Genomic DNA, 21,325 nt, shown 5'->3' on the forward strand with positions numbered 1-21,325 from the left:
GGAAGATAAAAAGTAGCTACTGAGAAATCAGAAGATGAGGCAGTAGGTTTGGCAGTTACCTTCATGGGTTTCAGGGGGTGTTTAACTGCTGTACTTAAGGGCCAGTGTTTCGCCTGTGTCTCTTGAAGATCTATGGGGAAAAACAATAGCCTTTTGTACTTTGTGCCTTTTGAAGGAGATAGAAGAATGGCAGGAAGTTGTATTGATGCATGTACATTTCTTTAGCTGTTACAAAATTGCACAGGAAGTTTCTGGTTCCTGGAAAATGGGTTTATTCTGCATGGTAATTTGGAGATGACAAAGTGAGGAAATGGGATGAGAAGTATTCTTTGGTTTAAAGATTTTTAGTTTAAACTCTGTGGGTTTGGATATTTTGTTTAGTCTGAGTTGTTTATTATCATGTGGGCGTTTTTGAGGGCGCTCACCTTAAAGATCTCTGTATAGGAATTTTTTTATGTTTGATAGTAATTTTTTAAGCTGAGAGATCTTCTAGTCCATATGCTTAATGACAGCTGGAAATAATAGTGCAACAAGGGCTGAGTTAGCACTGCTTTTAGTTCCTGGACTAGAAATAAGCAGTGGGGAGGGGGGATAAAAAAACCCCCACAATTCCTTCAAACAGACTTTTTTTGTAAGTCAAATCCTAATAATCCAAGGCAAAAGGCAGTTTATATACCTGGATACACTTTCAAGGAGTAATTTTCTGTTCTCGAAGACAGTTGTGCTTAGTCTTCTTTAACTGATATTTACTCATATTATAAAGCAGAAAATGCAGATATTACAGAGAAACACTAGCAGCTTATGAATTGGGGTTTTCAGGCGTTCTGCCCTACAGAACATGTTCATGTGTACATAGGAAACCAGAACACACAGACTACCTTGGATGAGTCGTCTTGCAGGTTTGTCATTTAGCAAGTCATGAAAATAACAGGTTTTGAGTTTTCAATTTGGAAAGGTTGACAGGCTGTTCTGTGTGTGCAACAGCCTCTCGAGGACATCAGCTGCATTGCATGGAATAGGCAAGTTCAGCACATCCTGGCATCTGCCAGCCCTAGCGGCCGAGCTACCGTGTGGGATCTCAGGAAGAATGAACCCATCATCAAAGTCAGTGACCACAATAACCGGGTGAGTTAGCTCTCGTGCAGCTGTATGTGTGCTTCTGGAGAGGTGTTGGGGTGTCTCTTGGCATGTGGGGACAGGTCATAGCATCCCTTCTTACATCACATAAAGATACTGGTGCCTGGCCCAGTTTTATACAACATGCTAAATACCTAATGCTTTCTCGTAAAAGGCTTTGTATATGCAGAGGGGTTGTCAGCATTTGAAACGAAAAAAGGCAGATGCAGATTGAAGCAAGGCAAGGCACTCTGATTTCCTGTCAGAGTGATGTTAGTTTGGAGAAAGCCATTACTGATCTGTTTGGGGCTACCACAGAAAGATTTTTCTTAAGGCGTGTTTTGTGTGCTGGAGAGATGTGCTCTGGGTGAGCACATTCAATTTTGCATAGCAGATGGCGTCATGACTTGGTGCTCAGGCAGAGAGGGCTTCCTCCTTGGCATCACAGGTGAGATGAGCACAGGGGCTGAGCCCTGCCAGGGCACTGGTAGCTGATGAAGCACAGACTAGAGCTGGTCTGGATGTGGAAATGGGAGCAGGCTGCAGCCGAGCTTGGAGAGGGCCGAGTCTGTGGTGGAGAGTGCCACAGAGGAGTGTTGCCATTGAGCGGGTTATAGGGACACTGCCTTGTACGGTTACAACTGCCATGCCTGCTCCTCAGGCAGTGTAAATGTAAAAAAAGCGTGTTGAACTTGTGGAGAGTGACATATTTGTATAATTCTATATATTTTAAATGGACTATTGCTGTAACAAACCTCGAAGATGTAGCAAGAGTTCAAAACGAAATTTACAAATGGGTCTTCCTGAAGGAGCTGCTTGGTCACTGCGCTCTCATTCTGATAAACTGTGTAACTCTTATGTGTTTGCTGCCTAACATAATAGCAGCACAGTAGGCTGTCTTCATCATGTGATTGTAGTCTAGGGATACAATGTTCACATGACAATAACCTCTGCCCAATGATGGCTTTTATTAAAATATCAATTAAAATATTAGAGAAAAAGGCTTGTACAGAGGGCTTTACAGTTTTCTCACATTAAAACATGGGATTGTGAACAAGACAGCATGAAGTCATCTCTTTGAGGGGGCCTTCTGAAACTAACTCTCCTCACTCAGGGAAGCTTGGAGAGTATCCAAATCTGAATGCAGTCAGAAATAATGCCCAGAAACACAGCTTCAAATTCCCTTGCAACAGTGTTTTACCATGCATGTAGACATATTTAGGCTAGTTGTCTTTTTGTCCTTTAGTGCTGCTTAGTTATTTTATACAGTGGCACAATGTTGTCCCTCAGATGCACTGCTCAGGCCTGGCGTGGCACCCTGATGTCGCTACCCAGATGGTTTTGGCCTCGGAGGATGACAGGTTGCCTGTGATTCAGATGTGGGACCTAAGATTTGCCTCCTCACCACTTCGTGTTCTAGAAAGCCATACAAGGTATGAGTCTTACGTAGCTTGCTGCTGTATGGTGTTAACACTGTTGGTGACTGCGTACCAGTTCATACATCTTGCTTCTTGATCAGTTCCCTGTGAAGGCTCATTTAGTTGGAGCCAGGGATTGCAGCAGCAGGCAGTGTTATATGCTGGCTTGCTGACTAGCCAACCCTGAAATGCTTGCCTTTTTTGGGGCCTGCTGTTTTGAAGGGAACAGGCTCCAAAATAAAAAAACAACCCTCATCCTGCTGAAACACTGAAGTTGCTAGTTTGTTTCTGTGCTTTTCAAGAAGAGGCAGCTGAGGTGCAAAGAGTTAGTAGTAGCTGATTTTGCCTGAATAATAGATTGAAGGTACACCTGGGCATATCCTCACATGTGGACATGCACAGTCTCTGCCCCTCAGTCCCCTAAATACTTTAAATTTGGGTACAAGGGAAGTTTTTGTTAAATTCTTGTCCCTCCTCAATTGTTAGTGAAACTTTTTGCCCAAAACCAACACTTGATTTAAGAAGAGAGAACAGCACTCAGTCTGTGTTGCAGCTTCTACCAAAACTGCTGCCAATGGTTCTGCTGACTTGAATCTCCTGCTAATAAAGAAGCTGACAGACTTTGTAGTCACCAACCTTACCTACAGGCTTGCACACTATATGTTAATGATACTGCAGGCACACAAACCATTTTGTTACATTGGTGTCCAAGTTCTTTCGCATGACTTGCATTTAACTTTCAGATACAATGGCTGCACCTGTATACCTCTTCGTGCAGAAAATAGAAAGCATCTATTTCAATAAATAAAGTGCTGATAACATTGGAAGAAATCTCCTCTTGTAAGAGGAAGGAGTGGGGAGGGCATTTTAAGGTGGAATGCTCATCTTATATAGAAACTCAACTTACAGATATGCTTTATTTGTCACCATTTTGCATCTACGTTAAACTTCTTTTGGTCATGACTTTTCATGCAGGGGTATATTGGCCATTGCTTGGAGTATGGCGGATTCGGAGCTGCTACTTAGCTGTGGGAAAGATGCTAAAATTCTCTGCTCCAACCCTAACACAGGCGAGGTATTGTACACACACCACTTATTGTACACATACCTCCTGTTCAGAGGTGGCACAGTAGCATATGCAAAGCAGGTGTTGGTATGCTTGCAGTTCTCGGAATTGGGCTTCTATGGGATGTTTCTCCCTATGCTGTGTACTTGTGTTTGGTATATGTGCCTTCTGAGCGTGCTCTGGTAGTGCAGTATTCCTTCGTAGTATTGCCAATGTCACACGTTTGTCCTTACTGCTTCTCTCCTGCTAAGTATTAAGGTCTTTCCTCGTTATAAAGATAGAAATGGCCTCACTAAAACTAAGTATTTCCTTCCTACTCTTTTGGTTTGGGCCTGATGTGGCTGGATTGCTCTTGCAATTGCCTTTTTCCTTCTGTAAGTGTAAGAACTTTTATCCAGACCAGAGGGATTTTGTAAGTTACTACAATAGTGGTAGACCAATGAGAGCCACTTGAATGTGTCCCCAGCCCACCTTTTTGAGCCTGGGGATACCTTTCAAAGGGGATGCAGATCATTTTCGTAGGCAGCTGGAGTGTTTGCCCTTAGACCATGAGACGGGCTTCAGGCATGCTGGAGGGCTCCTTGCCTGCACTGGGCAATAATCCTGGAGGACAGAGTGAGAAGTGTTTCTAAAATTCAGGCACTGGCCCAAAAGTGCAAAAGCTGTGGGGTGGTAAATGAGTTATCTGAGCTAGATCCTGTGCTGTTAGGAAGACTGTACGTGTGGATGAATCATACTACATGTTTTTATTAAAAACAAAAAAAAGTTTCCTGGGAGACAGCAAGGCATTTTTAATTAGCATTTTGCTCTTTGAGTTTCTCCTAGTTTATCATTAAATGTCTGCTGCAGCGGTGGGCTTGTCTGTTGCAGGACAGGAGAGGCTGTCTGCCTAGAGTACAGGTTTTAACTTCCAATTTTGCTGCAAAAACAGGCTTACTTTGGAGCCTGGACATGTAGTGTGTAGAGATACCCAGATTAGCTGTGAGCTAGCATGAATACCAGCAGCAGCTCACAGCAGGACAGCACAGACATACCTCACCTGCATAGTTTGTTCGGTGTGGATTAAACAGCAGATTTAATGGGAGGAGAAGGAAATTAAGCAGTGGTGTGTGATAATTTGCTGTTTGGCGATTGTCAGGGTTTGCCCACTGTTAGTGCGTACAGTGATGTGGAGGCTGCTGGGGAGCAAGAAGAGCAGACCAGTCACAGGGCAGGCAAGAAATTTGTTGCTGTTGGACGTGGTGCTTCATAAAAGCCCTGATTTGTTGGACTTTGGTTTTTCTGCCCAGGTGCTGTATGAGTTGCCCACAAACACACAGTGGTGCTTTGATATCCAGTGGTGTCCCAGGAACCCAGCTGTCTTGTCTGCAGCTTCGTTCGATGGGTGGATCAGCGTTTACTCCATCATGGGAGGCAGCACAGATGGCTTGAGGCAGAAGCAAGTTGACCAGGTATTGAGAAATGTTCAGCTAAGAATACAGACAGGAAGTGGGGGGTGGGTGAAAGATGGGCTCATGGGAAGTCTTCAGTGGCTGTATGCAGCCCTGCTTGAAGGACTACCAATCTGGTGCAAATAAATGCTTGTGTTTATTGGAGATATGTCACTTTTGGGTTTTTTCTCCCTTTTGTTATCGAAGCTTTCATCATCTTTTGGGAACCTTGATCCGTTTGGGACAGGACAGGCCCTCCCACCCCTGCAACTTCCCCAGCAGACTGCCCCACAGAGTGTCATTTTGCCCCTAAAGAAACCACCCAAATGGATTCAGCGACCTGTGGGAGCATCATTCTCGGTAAGCAGGAGACAAGGCGTGGTTGGTCAGGCAGGGAGAGAGATAGTAGTGGCACCTACAAAAAAACACTTTAGGAAGAGAGGGGTTAAGGAATGTGTTCCACCTTGGGAGAAACTTCCCCTGTTTGTCATCATGGCAGGAGATGCTCACAGCAGCTTCCAGACTGGGCACTTGGGACAGCAAGCCAGCAAAAGCATGGCAAAAATGCTTGGGGAAAAAGAAACAGGGTGGTGTGTTGCCATCAGGCACTTGTTTTTTTCTGGTTTGGGATTAGGTGTTTGCTTATATATATGTGCATTGCTTGCTTTGGGGTAAACAAATAGACATTGGAAGGGGGGAACAGGACCAAACTGGGCAAGTTTGTGAGACTTGAGTGCAGTTTGAAGCTATTATGCAAGTCAGTGTGGTGGAGAATACTCAGGTTAGCTCTAATTAAAGTAGCAGAAGTCATTGTAGCAGCACATGGCTAGGCTTTTCCATGGCTGGTTGATTTGCAGAAGAGCCAGGTGACAGGGTGGCAAGGCCCTGCTTTTTGTGAGAGCAGTCTCGTCTGCTCTTTGTTGGCTACTTTCTAGATCCACAGGCCATTTCTTAGGGAAGTCCTGAAGATTCTAGCATCCACTTGAAATGGATTTCTTTGCTGAAGTACTGCTCAACTCTCAGCATCGTATGTCTGCTTATTCGTGATCTGATGCACAAACTAAATGCTATTTTCTCCCATCCAAGAGAAGTGATGTTGCCTAGCCACTGACTGATGTGTCATTTTATAATTGTATTTATTCCCTTATTTGTCCTGGTTTTCCAGGAGCCAGCTGTCAGTCTTTTTCTTGGCTAGGCTTTTTGCTTTTTGTAATGCTGACTTTGTCATTTATTGGACTGGCCTGTGTAAGATAACTTTGAGCTATAGAATGAAACAATATTATCAGCCCCTTGTAATTTTTTTCCTTCTGTTGATTTTACTTCTCTCCAAATAATGATAATGCTTACTGCTCATCTCTCAGTAGGCTTTTAATTGATAAACAGCTTGCCAAGAGCAGGGCAGACATCATGTTGAGCATTTATTTAATGATGTATAGGTTTCTTTGGTAATTACATTGCAGTATCATGAGATACTCCCATTTATGCTGGGCACTGTACAGACTCACAGCTCCAGTTCCCAGTTTCTAGTGAGTCTTCTGCTTAAGAAACAACAGGCATAGGAGTAGCAGTGCTTATAAATCTTATTAAATGTGCACCCACTTATCCAGCAAGCACCTTGCATGTATAGAAATATGGGGTTGTGGGGGGGAAAAAAAAATCAGTGAGTTGATATTAGGAATGCTGGTCTATTGGATGATAAGCATATATACGCTTATGTATATGTGCATAATTTTTCATATATAATCCAGTGTATACTTGTATTTTTACACACTCTGTGTGCCTCAATTCTAGTTTGGAGGCAAGCTGGTTACATTTGAGAATGCCAAGTTTCAGCAGCAGCCAGGGATCGAGCAGCAGCAGCAGCGTCATCATGTCTATGTGAGCCAGGTTGTTACAGAGAAGGAGTTCCTGGCCCGCTCGAACCAGCTGCAGGAGGCTGTGCAGTCCGAAGGCTTTGTCAGCTACTGCCAGAAGAAAATCGACATGGCCCAGGCTGACTTTGAGAAAAACGTGTGGGCCTTCTTAAAGGTAACAGGATAACAGCAGTTCAGGAACTCCCCACTGACTTGGAAAGCCAGTGCAGAAGTGGTTCCTTCTGTGCATTATGGTGTTTTAGCAGAAGAGATTCTGGGAACCTGTGTGTAGTCTGTGGCAATAGTGCCCATAAGCCCCATTGTTGGAGGTGGCCCACTGGAAAAGAGAGGGTCCTCGGGGCCAGGGGTGTTTGTAAGGTTCATGAGAAATCATGGCAGAAGTCAAGGCAAGCAGATTGTTCACCTACAATAACCAGACTGAAGCCTTGCCTACCTGCTCAGGTGCCCAAGCCACTGAAGACCTTTTCAGTTCTCTTTATTACACTGTCTCCACAGCTCTTATTGGGTAACTTGTGCCAGTCAAGTAAAAGGCCAGTGAGGGAGAAAATGAAAAATTGTGAATTGCACTATATTCTTTTAACTTTTTTTTTAAAGGTGAACTTTGAAGAAGATTCACGTGTTAAATATCTTGAGCTCTTGGGATACAGGAAGGATGATCTGAGGAAGAAGGTAAATGTGCCTGGAAGCTGTGCTTGTGTTAAATATTTTCCTTATGGATGTATCTGCAGAGTACAGCCGAAAATGTTGACGATGCCATGTATGCTTGAAGTACTCATTTACTTGTGGAACTGGAAGGGCAATTGCCAGTATCCATAGGCTCTTCAATACAATAATAAATACATTTTTATACAACATTATTTTTGATGTGTTTCCCAACAGATAGTATTTGTTAGTATTGCAGCTCTCCTAATAGCCATAATACAACTGTTACCTTTGGTGCCAGAACCTTTGTTTAAACATGGCTGTGAAGAGCTGTGTTATTTAAGGGATTCCTTTGTTCCAAAGGACACTAGAAGTCTTCCTCTGCTCTTTAAATTTTGTCTAGATAAGCAACTTGTGAATAACTTCCGAATTCTTACAGCAAGCAGTTTGCTTTGATGGGGTTTATTATTAGCTGTGTCATTTTCTTGCAATATGGATGTTCAATGAAAATTTCAAAGCAAGTAACAGACTTCAGAGGTGTGTCTGCATCTGACTGTCCAATGTTGATTTGAAATTCTCACCCGTCAAGAAACTTTGATACTTGTTGATTCAGGCTATTCATGTAACTTTTTGACATGCTTCTACTGTAGCATCAATGGAATCTGATATGGTTTTAGGCTTTCTGGTTGAAGAACATGTTAAGCAGTCTTCTGGTTTTCATTAACTACCTTGGAAAACCTAGAACAGTCTATTTTTTTGTGTGGGATGCCATTCATTTTTACAAAATAAGAAAACAAAATTAAACCTGGTTACACTTGGAAAGGCGAAATTTGGATTACCAGGAAGCAACTTGCTTCTTACATATAAGTATAGAGCCTTCTTCCAAATTGGAAGAAGATTCTTCTCTCGGTGTTACAGCGGGATACCTGCTGGGCATTTTGGCTCTGTTGCTTCAGTGCTGTACCCAGGAACTGTAGTATTTCTTCAGTTCTGATTCGATGGATTTGAATGCTTGACTTATTTTCATTGTATCAGACTAATCTCCTATTTTCAAAGAATGGCTCCATAAAAATATCATTATGGTTATGAATTAAATGGCCTCCAGGGCAAACTTCTTATGATTACAGAAAAAAACATGGTTTTGCTAACAGTCTGTCCTCAGCTTCTAATTTTTGTTGCATGAGTCAAAGGCAAGCACAGCAAGGGAAATCCTGTTTTTGAAAAGCAGATCTCAATTAGAAAATCCAGTTGAAATTTAGTAGTGGCCCTATGAAGCAGCCTCATGCAGACTGGAGTCTACTGCTGCTGTTGCTCTGGGTTTGATATACCCTGTGCATGGGGAGAAGCTGGGAAAATGGGCATAGCTGAATTCAGTGGCCTGAAATTCTGTGCCTACACGATTATTTCAGTATTTGAGGAAAAGATGAGGGGAGCTACGAGGCCATGTGTTCATGTAGCTGTTTCTCAACAAAGGATTTCACATTGAAGTTGAATCCAAGTTTTTTAGTGTCAAGAAACAATATGAGACAGCTCATCTGAAAATTTGTGATACCCAGATGATAAACTCACTAAATTGCAACTTGTTTTTCGTGTTACCAATAGGATAAGGAAAGTAAACAAGGGTCACAGATTTCAGCTTCTTGAAATAAGTTAAGAACACGGTGGTTTGTTTTTATCTTCTTAAAACCTGTGATTCTCATATGCAAGTCAAGTCCTGGATTTCTCCTTTCTATTGTAAACTAATGATTAAAAAAGAAAGAAAACTATCTCCAACAATTGGAGCTCAGCTTTGTGTGAAAACCAGCCTACAAGGGTAAAATAAAGCCTGCAATACTAAAAGCAGTAGATAACGTTAGCAGTATTAGGAAACCCAGGCTCCCACTTGCCTAACATATATTTTTTGCAGGTATGCTAAACTCTGTACCTTAAATAGGTGTTTTTGAGGACCCTAATTGAATCTGGAGTCATGATTTGCTTTGCAAAGCAGTAAAAGCTGGGCATTTGTAACTCTTCCATACCTTGGAAAATCATAGCCCGCAGCCATATGCCTGCTGTGCTTGAAACCACAGCTTCTTGGTGGGCTGGATTGTCATGACTTAATTTTCCCTAGCCAGAGCAGACAGAGGGTTTTGTCCTGCATGCTCTGATACTGTTTTTATTACTGTGGTTTCCAGCACCTCTAGTGAGGTTTGAGGCCCTTGAATTAACAATTAAAGGTTTAAAGGCATAAAGCAGCTGTTGTTACCATCAGAGCTTGGGGTGCAGGGGGCCTAGCAGTAAATCCATTGCCAGGCTGGGAGAGGAAATGGCTTTAGTTTCATGTTAACTGTTCTGCAAGCAGCATATTAGCCACATGTGCCAGTTCTGCAGTCCAAGAGATCAGTGAGAGGTATGTCTCCCCAAAATAAAAGGGCATTTTACTTAAATCTTGGTTGTTTTCTAGATTACATCCGCTCTGAATAAAGAGGGTCTTGCAGATGGTGGCTTGGGAGAGGTAAGCAAACACATGTGTACAACTCTGTTTAGTTTTATAATGCCATGGTAATGTGCAAAGAAAGAATAATTTTTTTCTGCTTGGTGGCTGCCAAAGTCACAAATAACCCAGCATACAACAAGTTCCAACATTCAGTAGGATGAAGGTACTTATTTAAAAAAACACCACTTTTTTCCACTCAGATGTCATCATCCCCTGCTCCTTTCCCAATGAAGGGCTGTCAGTCACAGGTTTTAGTTCAGGGTCTCAGTGATGTCCCTCCACCTTTCCTTTTTGCTGCCTGTGTCTTGCTCATGGTGACACTTTGTGCTGCCTTTGAGGTGGAGCAGAGCCTTGCTGCCTAGCAGCTGGTTTCAAGAGCAGCACCTTCCACAGGCTTTGAAAATAGCAGGTCTGAGAGTGTGGCCCTATAACACTTCCCCGCAAGAGTGATAAATACAGTTTGTGTTGCCTGTTGTAATTGCAGTGGTCTGAGTCTACAGTGGGGGACTGCATTGTTTTTGTGCTGTAGACGTTTCAGATGTCATTTGTAGTTGCCTAATGGGGAGGAAAAGTTTTGCTGCATGTTTTCAGGCAGCTAAGATGAAATCAGCACAAGGTACTGTGTAATTACAAAGAGCAAGGAAATGGAGGGCCTCTACCATGTTTGTCATACTCAAGCATATATTGCCAATGCATTTCTATGATTTGCAGTCTGGTTCTGGCCATTGTTGGTGGCAAGGTTGCTATACTCTGCAGTGCAAAGTATTCTTCTTTTGCTGGCTTTTTTTTATGGAATCTTCTCTCTGCTGAAGGCTCCCACAGAATCTGATGAATCTGTGCTGAACGAGGGGGACGAAGGCCAGGCTACAGAGGAGCAGTTCTTGGGAGAGGTATCTGTTGCCCTCTAGACTAACCCTGTTGACCTCCTGTGTATTTACTTTGTTACTATTAAGAGCATTTTATTTTGTTGGCTTTTCCTAGTGCTCAGGGTATATGGAAAGACAAGAATTTATTTAGAATGAGAAAAATATGGGCTTTTGTTAAGTCGCTTGAGATTTTCTCATCAACCTTAGACATCATGTGGATAGATTTTGGTGGCAATGAACAAGCTCATTTTGTAACAGTCCAGTTGGCGCCAGGCTCAAGGACTTTATTCTGCCATAATTTTCACTCTGACATTTCCCCAACATGTACTAAATTATCTGCTGCCACATCTCTGATGCATTCCTTCCTCCCTTCCCCCCCCTTTCCTCATTCCTTTCTTCCCTCCCTCTGGTTTGATTATTACCAAGCTGTCAGCTTATTAGTGCCTGTTCCTATGTATAACACTTTGCAGAGATGCAACTGTGGTACTGAAGGGAGAGCAGGAATGTTTGTTCTCTGCACTGTTCCCACCAACATCACAGTGCCATCTATCCCCTTTGCACCCAAACAGCAAGTATCAGGGCTTTGGTAGCTAGCTGCCTCGTGAATGTCTGTTGCAACAGCATCAACACAAACTGCAAGTTTGTGCTCTACCACATCTGTCTTAAGGACCCAGACTCTGCCATGTGAGGTTAGTAACACTGAAAATACTAGTATTGCTGTGTGAACAGGCCAGCTTCATTCTTCCCCATTTCCTCAGTCTCCCTTTTGGGTTAGAAATTGAGCTGTTAGACCAAGCTATGCTCCCTGCCTTTGGTGCCTGTCCGCAGTTGGCTGTGAAGATGAGGATCATAGAATCATTAAGGTTGGAAAAGACCTTTAAGATCAAGTCAAGCCATCAACCCAATACCACCATGCCCACTAAACCATGTCCTGAAGTGCCACGTCAACCCGTTTTTTGAACACCTCCAGTGATGGTGACTCTACCACCTCCCTGGGCAGCCTGTTCCAGTGCTTGATTACTCTTTCAGTAAATAAATTTTTCCTAATATCCAATCTAAACCTCCCCTGGCACAACTTGGGGACATTTCCTCTTGTCCTATCACTAGTTACCTGGGAGAAGAGACCAACACCCACCTCACTACAGCCTCCTTCCAGGTAGTTGTAGAGAGCGATGAGGTCTCCCCTTAGCCTCCTCTTCTCCAGACTAAACAATCCTAGTTCCTTCAGCTGTGCCTTATAAGATGTGTTCTCCAGACCCCTCACCAGCTTTGTTGCCCTTCTCTGGACATGCTCCAGCAACTCAACATCCTTCTTGTAGTGAGGGACCCAAAACTGAATGCAGTATTTGAGGTGTAGCCTCACCAGTGCCGAGTACAGGGGCACAATCACTTCCCTACTCCTGCTGGCCACATGATTTCTGATACAGGCCAGAATGCTGTTGGCCTTCTTGGCCACCTGGGCACACTGCTGGCTCATGGTCAGCCAGCTGTCAACCAGCACCCCCAGGTCCTTTTCTGCCAGGCAGCTCTCCAGCCACTCTTCCCCAAGCCTTTAGCATTGCATGGGGTGGTTGTTATGACCGAAGTGCAGGACCCAGCACTTGGCTTTGTTAAACCTCATACAGCTGACCTCAGCCCATCAATCCAGCCTGTCCAGATCCCTGTGCAGAGCCTTCCTACCCTTGAGCAGATCAACACTCCGGCCCAATTTAGTGTCATCTGTGGTGGTGGTTTATGGCTCATGCATGTTGGAGTGGTGCACTTGTTGACTCCATATAATGGCCTGTTAAGGACACCAAAACAGAGTGCTTTCCTTATGGTAGGTGCTTCATTGCTTGTCAATTTGTTAGACACTGTAGTGGCAGACGTGTATTTGACTGCATAAGGATTTTGCTGTATGCAGTCATGAAGATATTGGATGTCTTACAACAAATCTCTTCTAGGAGAGAATTCACAGCCAAATATGACCTTAGCCTACCAGCATGGGTGGCAAATATTTGTGAGACTGCCCTGAAGCTACTGATGATGCATTGAGGAGTGCTATCACATACATAAAGTAACTGGATGGGCACATTATCCCTGTGATAGTGACAACATGCTCTCAACTGATACCAAACACCCATCATGCATTTTCTGACAGCAAAATAATTTTCCAGACACTGCATCCTTCTATAAGCCGAACATAAAGCTTGTGTGGACTTACCTCCCCATCCCAAATGCCTGTTCTTGGTTGACTGTGTACTTGTTCTTCATTCTCTGAAGTACAATTTCACTGATAAGCATACAAGCAGGGTGTTCTCTGCAGACTCTTGAATTGCCACTGCATGGACTAGCACTCTGGCTTATGACAGAGGAGGCAGTTTGTGGGACAATTTCTGCACCCTTCATAGGCTGTGCTGTGAAAATTGATGGTGGAGAGAGTCTTCCCTCTTAGTATTATTTTTTTATTATTGAAAGGTTTTGTTTGAAGTCCCAAAATCCACATACTTGCAGGAAATGCTCTCTATCTTAATTTCTGGGGGAATTTTATAAAAAAACCAGCTTATGACTGCTGAACACTCCTGTACTGAGTACAAAGTGCTTAAGTCACAGAATCATTAAGGTTGGAGAAGACGTTTAAGATCAAGTCCAACCAGCAACCCAGTCGGTGTGGACTATGCTGGACTTCTGTGTTGAAGTGTTGAACACATATATGTGTTCATGTGTTTTGCTTAATTAAACTAGGGTGTATGCTTAGTGCAGAGTGTTTCAAGGATGAGCTGAAAGTCTAAGTGGAGCAAAGTGAAACCTAGGTAGCATTATGGTAGATTGTTCTTGGTAGAGATTGAAGTTGAAAGAGGGGAAAAGGGAGAAGGTTTCTGATTTTGTGGTTGTGGCTGTTTTGCTTTGAGGGGGTTGTGTGTATATGGGTATGGATGCATGTATGCAAGTTAGTACCCAGGATCCAGATGTCTCTAGGTATGCACATTTGTGCTTGCATAAGCTTTCCCTGGTATTTAGAAATCGGGGGCTTCCAGTGCTTCTTCCCCTTGACATCCATTTTAAAAAATGGTCCACTCTGATCTCTCAGAACAATGATTTTATAGTGGTGTGTTTACATGCACTGGAGGCCCTTTGATAAGCCAAGGCCTTTCTCGGGCTTAGGAAGTGGCTTTGTGCCAGCACAAGGTGAAGTTGATTATCCTGTGCTGAAACAGTGATCTAACAAGTGACAGGGATACTTTTCTTCCCTTCAAAGTTAATGATCTCTTAGGCAACTGGTAGTCTGAAGTTCTATCTTTAACTTGTAATGCAAGAGCCATATTTTTTTAAATGTGGGTCTATATTCCAAGTGCTGACATAATCTCCAAAATTATGCTTTTCCTTTCTCTTAGAGGGTGAAGGACTGTAAACAAGAAACTGAAGATTTGAGATCTGCAAAGATGACATTTAACATCTCTGTTAGTGGAGGTAAAAAAACCCTTGGTATTGATTTCATTGTATGTGCTGATACTTATAAACACTGATGTTGATACTGGTGTTCCAGTGAGAAGGCAATTTCTGCACAGATCGTGAAGGATTGTCATGACTTGCCTCTGACTCCATTCATTTCACAGCAGTCTGAAGGCACTTGAAAATACAGCTTCTTTAAGGAAGGAAAGGAAGTGTACAGCAGTCATATACCCCATCAGTGAAATGCAGCTACTCTGAGTGATTTCTGATATAAAAGAACACACACCTGAACAGGCATGAAGTGCTAGTGTTACTGTTTGTACAGAAACTCCCAGGGGATCTTGAATAACACAGAAACCATTGACCCCTGTCTAGGTTTGACTTTGTTTCTGGCACTGCATGCAGCATAGTCGTTTCAGAGATTATTTAGACCTCTAGCATCTTGCTAGCATTTGCTAGCAGCTTGCTCTGCAGCAAGGTAAGTGGTGCTTGAGAGTGCCCCACCTGATGTGGCTGTGATAATAGTGTGTTTGAGACTGGAGGTCAGCTTGAACATCCCTGTAAGTAGGAGTAGGCTGGCTTGCAGAGAACTTTGCAGTGTTGTACAGTTGGACAGAATCACCTGCTGCTGCATATTTAAGCAATATTTTGTGCCATTATTTATAAATGTACTCCTCTCGTTGCAGATGTGGACGGTTTGATTACCCAGGCTTTGCTGACGGGTAACTTTGAGAGTGCAGTAGATCTCTGCTTGCACGATAACCGCATGGCTGATGCTGTTATCTTGGCCATCGCAGGTGGACAAGAGCTGCTTTCTAGGACACAGGAAAAGTACTTTGCTAAGATGCAGAGCAAAATTACCAGGGTATGTTTTTTTTCAGTTAAGAAACAACATGCATTCAGGCCTTTGGCAACTCCCCTTTTTCACCTTAAAGTTTTCTTGCCATTTCATGGGTTTATTCCTGTCAGAGGCTAAAAAGTATTAAAGTCATCCACAAGATCTCAGAGCAGAAGGATTTCTGTTATTCGTTTTTTAGTGCATTGATAAGGAGAGAAGAGGCATGCTACCTGAACATCAGTACACAAGCAGAGTATTCTTTACCTTGTCTCCAGTGTCTGAGTTGCATATATGCTAGTAGATTCTCACTGATAAATATCTTAAGCAGCACACATTTCAGTCTCTTATCTCTTCGCATTTTTCAAGAGTTGCACATGACCCATGGTCAGTGCTAGCAGCATTATGTTGCTTTCTGCCTATGATCAAGTCTTGCCAGATTTTGCACATGCTTGATTTCACTGCGTGTACAGAAGAGAGCTAAGTATGCCAAGGGTAGATCAGTCGCCCTCTGTCTGGGAGACAGTGTGTTATGGCCAACTGGTTATATTCTTTTTAGCTTTTTGCAATACTAGGGCTTGCTGATGCTGCTCGTTCAAATCTTCCTTCTTTACTACTGACATGAGAAAGTAGCAACAAGAGGATGAAATGAGGGAAGTGGCCTTAAAAGAGCGCAGGACAATTGGTTTGTCAAGGATGGCCGCTTTTAGAGGAGGGGAGAAAGTTGCTTGTTGTCACTTTTTAGCAGTCCATCAAAAAAAGGGTGTTTATGCAGTAGCAGGAGGCAGCCTGTAAAATGGGCCTGTGTTTAAGTGCTTTCCTGGAGCAGGGCTGAAGGTCACAAAGCACAGTCACTTGGGGAGTTAGGGCATGTAAGCACACAGACTAGGGTCTATAAGTGGCATTTTGCTGGTCACCACCTGCAATCCAGCTTGAGATGGGAACAATTTGCATTTTTAGTAGTATACAAGTGAAAAGAGGAAAATCTCAAGTATTAAGACTCTGCAGGATTTTTTCCCCCCACCCCCAGCTCCTTTTCTGCCTCTGGCCTAAGCAGAGGAAGGAGAATTTGTAGTGCACAGGAAATTTCTTCACTGTAGTTCATCCCTTGGGAAAAGGTACTTTTATGGAGAGCTGACAAGTTACCTGTGCCTGTGCTAACAAGTGAGTGTTGACCTTGTAGGGAGGACCTTGCATTTGTTGTCAGGTGTGTTTTTTTTTCTGGTCCCAAACTGCACTCTTACTGCTTGTTCAGCTGTTTCTGAGCTTTAAGTCCTGATGTGGCAAGGGCTTTGTTCACTAAATAGCAGCACAACTACCAAGTCTGCCTTTTGTCTGAAGCAAAATAATCAGAGGCAGAGTTTGAGATGGAAGAAACTGGAATTTCGTTCTGAGGGCTTATGGACAGGCAGCCTGTGTGCCTAGGTGTAGAGTAGGGATGCTGCAGCCAGCTCAGGTTGATATTGCTGCCAACTTGCTTTCCTTCAAGCAGCCTTTTCAACTGGCCCTCACTGGTCAGTCTGAGGCCAAGAGCTTAAAGCCAAATTAAATAGTTTGACAAACAAAATTCATACCCTTTGGGCATTGTGTTGAGGACTTCCAGCTAAATACTTGTTATGTTATCTTTGTCTGCAAAAACAGTGCTGAAAACCATCTGCAGCAATCCCAGCTTGCAGAGATTTGTGCATTCTTTTTTTGCACAAATTCTTTTTGTAGCAAGAATAATTGGCCTCTCTCTTAACTGAGCTTGTTTTGTGATTTTTCACTGAACTCCTTTTGAAGTAAAATGTATTCTTGTGCAGTTGTTGAATTGCAGTGCAGTATCTGCCACGACCCCGGTATAGTGGGGATGTGTACATTTGAATAGATACAAATTTTACTGTATCCTAAAAAAAACAAAGGAAATCCTACCAAGATCTTAACTGTGGTCTCTCTCCTTCTGGTCTAGCTCATCACTGCAGTGGTAACAAAGAACTGGAAAGAGATCGTGCAGTCTTGTGATCTGCAGAATTGGAGAGAGGCTTTGGCTGCTGTGCTCACTTATGCCAGGCCAGATGAGTTTGCAGCCCTTTGCGGTAAGGACACTTTACAGACTGGATGTCACTTATTCCACTTACAGCAAATACACTTTGCCACGGTTGTTTTCCTTTCAGTAAATTATTGTAATGCCTCACTAGCTTCTCTGATGGATAATGTGGGTCTTCAGTTGTGTTGCAGAGGAGGAGAGGAACCTCTGGGATGCTGTGTTCCCTGATTTTCTGGGCACAGAACCCAGACCCCTGTGAACAGCTGTGTCCTGGCAATTGCCTGTGTAGTGCACAGCTGCTGGTCTTTTACTGTTTCCAAATGGGTAACAGTGATGATGATGTGGCAGGTGTCTCAGCCAAAGGACCAGTGTCTTGGAGTGTTTGTGCGTGGGATGCAAGTGGAAATGTTTCAGGGAAGCACTTTGCTCTTCTTTTCCAAGAGCAATTTTGACTTCTTGGAAGGAGGCCTCTTTCACAGGCAGTGAGCATGCCTGCCCTCATGTGTTCTGCATGGCTGGGTTTAACCCATAGGGGAGTTATATTGCCAATAGCTGTGTGCCTGACACCCCTGTGCCCCTCAGACACCAGCCACATTGTCTAGGGAGCTGTACAACTCACTTCAGCACATGCTGGCCCAGAGCAGTATCATGGCTTTGTTGCTCACAATTCCTTGGCCACTTGCACACTCGGGTCATGCTCCTGAAATGAGGGACTGCAAAAAGTGGATGGCAGAAGGGAGAATCAGACCCTGGCTTCTTGTCCTTTGTCATGTCAGCAAAGGGACTGTCCCCTCTGACGTGTCTCAGGTTTGCAGGCATTTGTCATGGCAGCAAGGACTTGTCATTAAGTACCTCTGAAGTGCCCTGGGCTCCCATGAGATAATCTGTGCTGGACATAGGAGTTTGTCCTTATCAATGGAGCCCAGAGGCAATATCCCTTTTCTCTGTGCTGAGCAGACACACAACAGGCGTTGCAGGCTTCCCCAGCATCAGCAGTGATGGGAGAGATCACTGAAGTGATTCACTAGCATCTTCTTTGTTCATATTTTTCCTAGATCTCCTGGGTAACAGACTGGAGAGTGAGGGGGACAGCCTTCTGCAGACACAAGCTTGCCTCTGTTATATTTGTGCTGGCAATGTGGAGAAACTTGTTGCTTGTTGGACCAAAGTTCAGGATGGAAACAGCCCCTTGTCCCTTCAGGTTTGTAAATCTGTTAAGAAAGATGTTGGAAGTAACACACTGCAATTATTTGGTAAGCTTTGCTGTCTGTAGCTGCATGTATCTCAGGATGCAAGCCTTTTCCTTCTTGGAACGGGTAACTTTCATAGAAATAACACATAAATATGATATTGGAAAATGTGTTGCGAAGCATGATGGCCCTCATGTCTGCTGTGGTCTTGGGGTAGTCATGCTAATATGCTTCTTGTGTAGAAAGGCAGTTGTAGGGCTTAGTGTTTTGGTAAAGAAAGGGATTTGAATGCTTGCATCTCTTGCAGCAGGGGAATACTTGGACATTTTTGCTTTTGGAATAGATGGCTTGGATGTTCAGGGGAAGAAATCTTAGAAATTACAGTTAAATCTAGAGAAACTTGTAGGAAGGTTCTCATGAGAGTTTTCTCTAGGAGGTTGCACATAGAGGGTTTAGTTTCCAGCAGTGAAATGCATTGCATATAGCAAATATCGTGGGAATAGGATTGATGACAGTGAGTTGAAGCAATTATGGAATAATTTGTTTTATAGTATAATCTTAGTTTCTCCTATTTGTTCAGGGCCTTTGAAGGACCAGGTTTAGAAAGTACTTAAAGTAACATTATCTGGCAGTGCTGTGAGACTCTGTTTAGTTAACTGAAGGAACTGGAGTATATGTGAATGTTGCTTTGCATTGTTAACTTTCTCCAGTTTTGAATTATCAAAATTAGTTTCTAGTGTCTTGACTGTGAGGGCTTCATTTAGAGATTTACCTTTCATTTGAATTTGCATTTTGATTGCATTTGCTTTGCTCTCTCAGACACTAAAATTGAAAAATATTGTTGGTGTCATAATTAGGCTGCTTGTTTACTATGATGTGGAATTGCTGAAACTTGTAGGAGTTGTTGGTTATCTTGCCTTGTTTTACTTGCCTTTTTTGAAGTGCTGGTTTGTTGGCAAAAACAAAAATGTATTACTGAACAGCCAATAAACAGTCCTTATTAGTGATGTATGGTTGAAATCCTGTGTGGTACACTCTCTCTAAATCTGTTAAAAGAGTTTAAAGAGGGATTGCATGTTAATATTGGCAAATGAATATTTGTCATATCTTCCAATATAATACAGTGAGAGTAAGAAAAACATGAGAAACCTGAGCAGAAAATGTTCCTGTAACTTAGCACTAGGAGGAAACCCAACAAGGACCAGCGTTCATATTTGGGGATGTGCAAGGGAGGCAAGATCTGGAGTATTCCTGGTGAATATCAGGAAAACCATCGTTGCAGTAACAACCAGAAGACCATGGGCAACTCTCCCAAGGGAGCTGTTAGATCCTTTTGACTAAGATGGTTAAGAGCTGACTTGGTAAACTGCTGCAAAGACATGTGCAGCACCTCAGCACTGAGAGTGGTGATGGGCATGATGTTTTCTGTTCACTTTCATGGCTTTCACCAGATATTTTTATGAAAGCATACTCTCTTGGTGGACATGCTCAGTGCTGAAATCCTGTTTAATAAGAGCAGTTATTTTGGCTTTGAACTCTACCCTATGAACTGCTGTCTTTGCTATTAGAAGCCACTTGGTGCACAGTTGCCAGCTGCTGTTCTAGCATCTTGTATACTAGGAAAGTCATGCCTTCGGTGCAGCTGTAACTGTCTGGGAAACTGGCACTTGGCATGAGCTTCCCATCAGGTGAGAGGGGTTCTGCAGGGCTGCCCTGAGGAACAGCCCTCCATGACAATCATTAGCCAAGGCCTACTTTACCCTGTTCTCATTTGTGGTTTTTTTTTTCCTTATCTTCCAGGATTTAATAGAGAAAGTTGTAATTCTGCGCAAAGCTGTGCAGCTCACCCAGGCTGTAGACCCTAATGCTGTGGGGGCCCTTTTGGCTGAGAAGATGAGCCAGTATGCCAACCTCTTGGCTGCCCAGGGCAGCATTGCTGCAGCTTTGACCTTCCTCCCTGTGAACACTAATCAGGTATGGGGTCTTTAGAGTTTTTACTCCCTCTCTGTGTGGGAACAAAGTGTACTTCAAGCAAAGATCTCTGCATGGTGCAGTTAGCAAGTAGGACTGCCATTTGAAAGGCACCTTGGGATGTGACAGTCAGGCTGTTTTCCCGCTCCCTGCATTGGCCTCGCTGAGCTGGTAGAAGTGCATGGCCTTGTTGTTCTCCCTCTTCATTTCACACCCTTGTCCTTGCAGCCAGTGGCTGCCAAAGGGGCAGCTGTCCCTCCTGCAAGCCAGACGCAATGAAACATGTACCTTGACACTTGGTCAGCTGTCATCTTTTGACTTCTCAGCTTCCATCAGCTGGTATTTGTAGGCAGGCTGGCTTGGGAATGATGCAGCCCAAGATAGGAGGCAGGCACATGTAAAGCAGTTCCAATGACTCCATGCCTCATGCAGAAAAGAGTTATTCCAATCAAATAAAGCAGAGCAGGCATCTGAGAGAGCTCATCAGTGTGTGGCCAATCAGCCTCTTGGTGTGACGCACTGGGTGACAGGCAGTGTTAACCTTCCTTTGTTAACCTTCCTTTGCTATCCTTTTCTGATTTGCAGCCAAACATAGTGCTGTTACGGGACAGGCTTTGCAGAGCCCAAGGGGAGCTCCCAGTGGGACAAGAGGCGCTCAAGGCACCATACGAGAAACAGCCCATGCCCAAAGGACGAGCTGGCCCTGTGGCTGGACAGATGCAAGGGCTACAGGCTCCAGCCCAGCAGTATTACCAACAGGTAAATGGGTTTTGGCAGTCATGGAGGGACGTGGTGCTTGAGTTCCCTTTCTCTTGATCTGAGCTGGGGTTTCATGACTTAGGTCTACCAAGGGCTTTGTGGTGTTGCTTTTCAATCAGTGCAGATGCCTCCTTTACTCCTCATCTAGAAACATCTATTAAACACCTTGTCAAGTAGCCTGCTTCTGAATATTAGGTGTTTTCCCCCTTTGTTTGAAAATGTGC

The 21,325-nt window shown here is 43.6% G+C and overlaps 1 protein-coding gene across 13 annotated transcripts in view; it reads left to right on the plus strand.

Annotated features, from left to right (window-relative positions):
- SEC31A (SEC31 homolog A, COPII coat complex component) overlaps positions 1-21,325 on the plus strand; it is a gene marked incomplete at both ends in the record, with an annotated part of 44,405 nt that overhangs the window by 6,275 nt on the left and 16,805 nt on the right. For 10 of the 13 annotated variants that reach the window (XM_081999208.1, XM_081999213.1, XM_081999214.1 and 7 more), the window contains 15 exons: positions 985-1,125; positions 2,407-2,549; positions 3,510-3,609; positions 4,890-5,051; positions 5,238-5,390; positions 6,822-7,058; positions 7,499-7,573; positions 9,990-10,040; positions 10,835-10,912; positions 14,263-14,338; positions 15,007-15,185; positions 17,104-17,230; positions 18,237-18,382; positions 20,172-20,345; positions 20,928-21,101. In XM_081999208.1, coding sequence (XP_081855334.1) covers positions 985-1,125; positions 2,407-2,549; positions 3,510-3,609; positions 4,890-5,051; positions 5,238-5,390; positions 6,822-7,058; positions 7,499-7,573; positions 9,990-10,040; positions 10,835-10,912; positions 14,263-14,338; positions 15,007-15,185; positions 17,104-17,230; positions 18,237-18,382; positions 20,172-20,345; positions 20,928-21,101 — 2,016 coding nt within the window. The remainder of the gene's footprint in view (positions 1-984; positions 1,126-2,406; positions 2,550-3,509; positions 3,610-4,889; positions 5,052-5,237; positions 5,391-6,821; positions 7,059-7,498; positions 7,574-9,989; positions 10,041-10,834; positions 10,913-14,262; positions 14,339-15,006; positions 15,186-17,103; positions 17,231-18,236; positions 18,383-20,171; positions 20,346-20,927; positions 21,102-21,325) is intronic. The other 3 variants (XM_081999217.1, XM_081999220.1, XM_081999209.1) reach the window with 1 other exon arrangement.

This window comes from Phaethon aethereus (genome assembly GCF_964289735.1).
Source record: "Phaethon aethereus genome assembly, chromosome: 4".
Lineage (NCBI taxonomy): Eukaryota > Metazoa > Chordata > Aves > Phaethontiformes > Phaethontidae > Phaethon > Phaethon aethereus.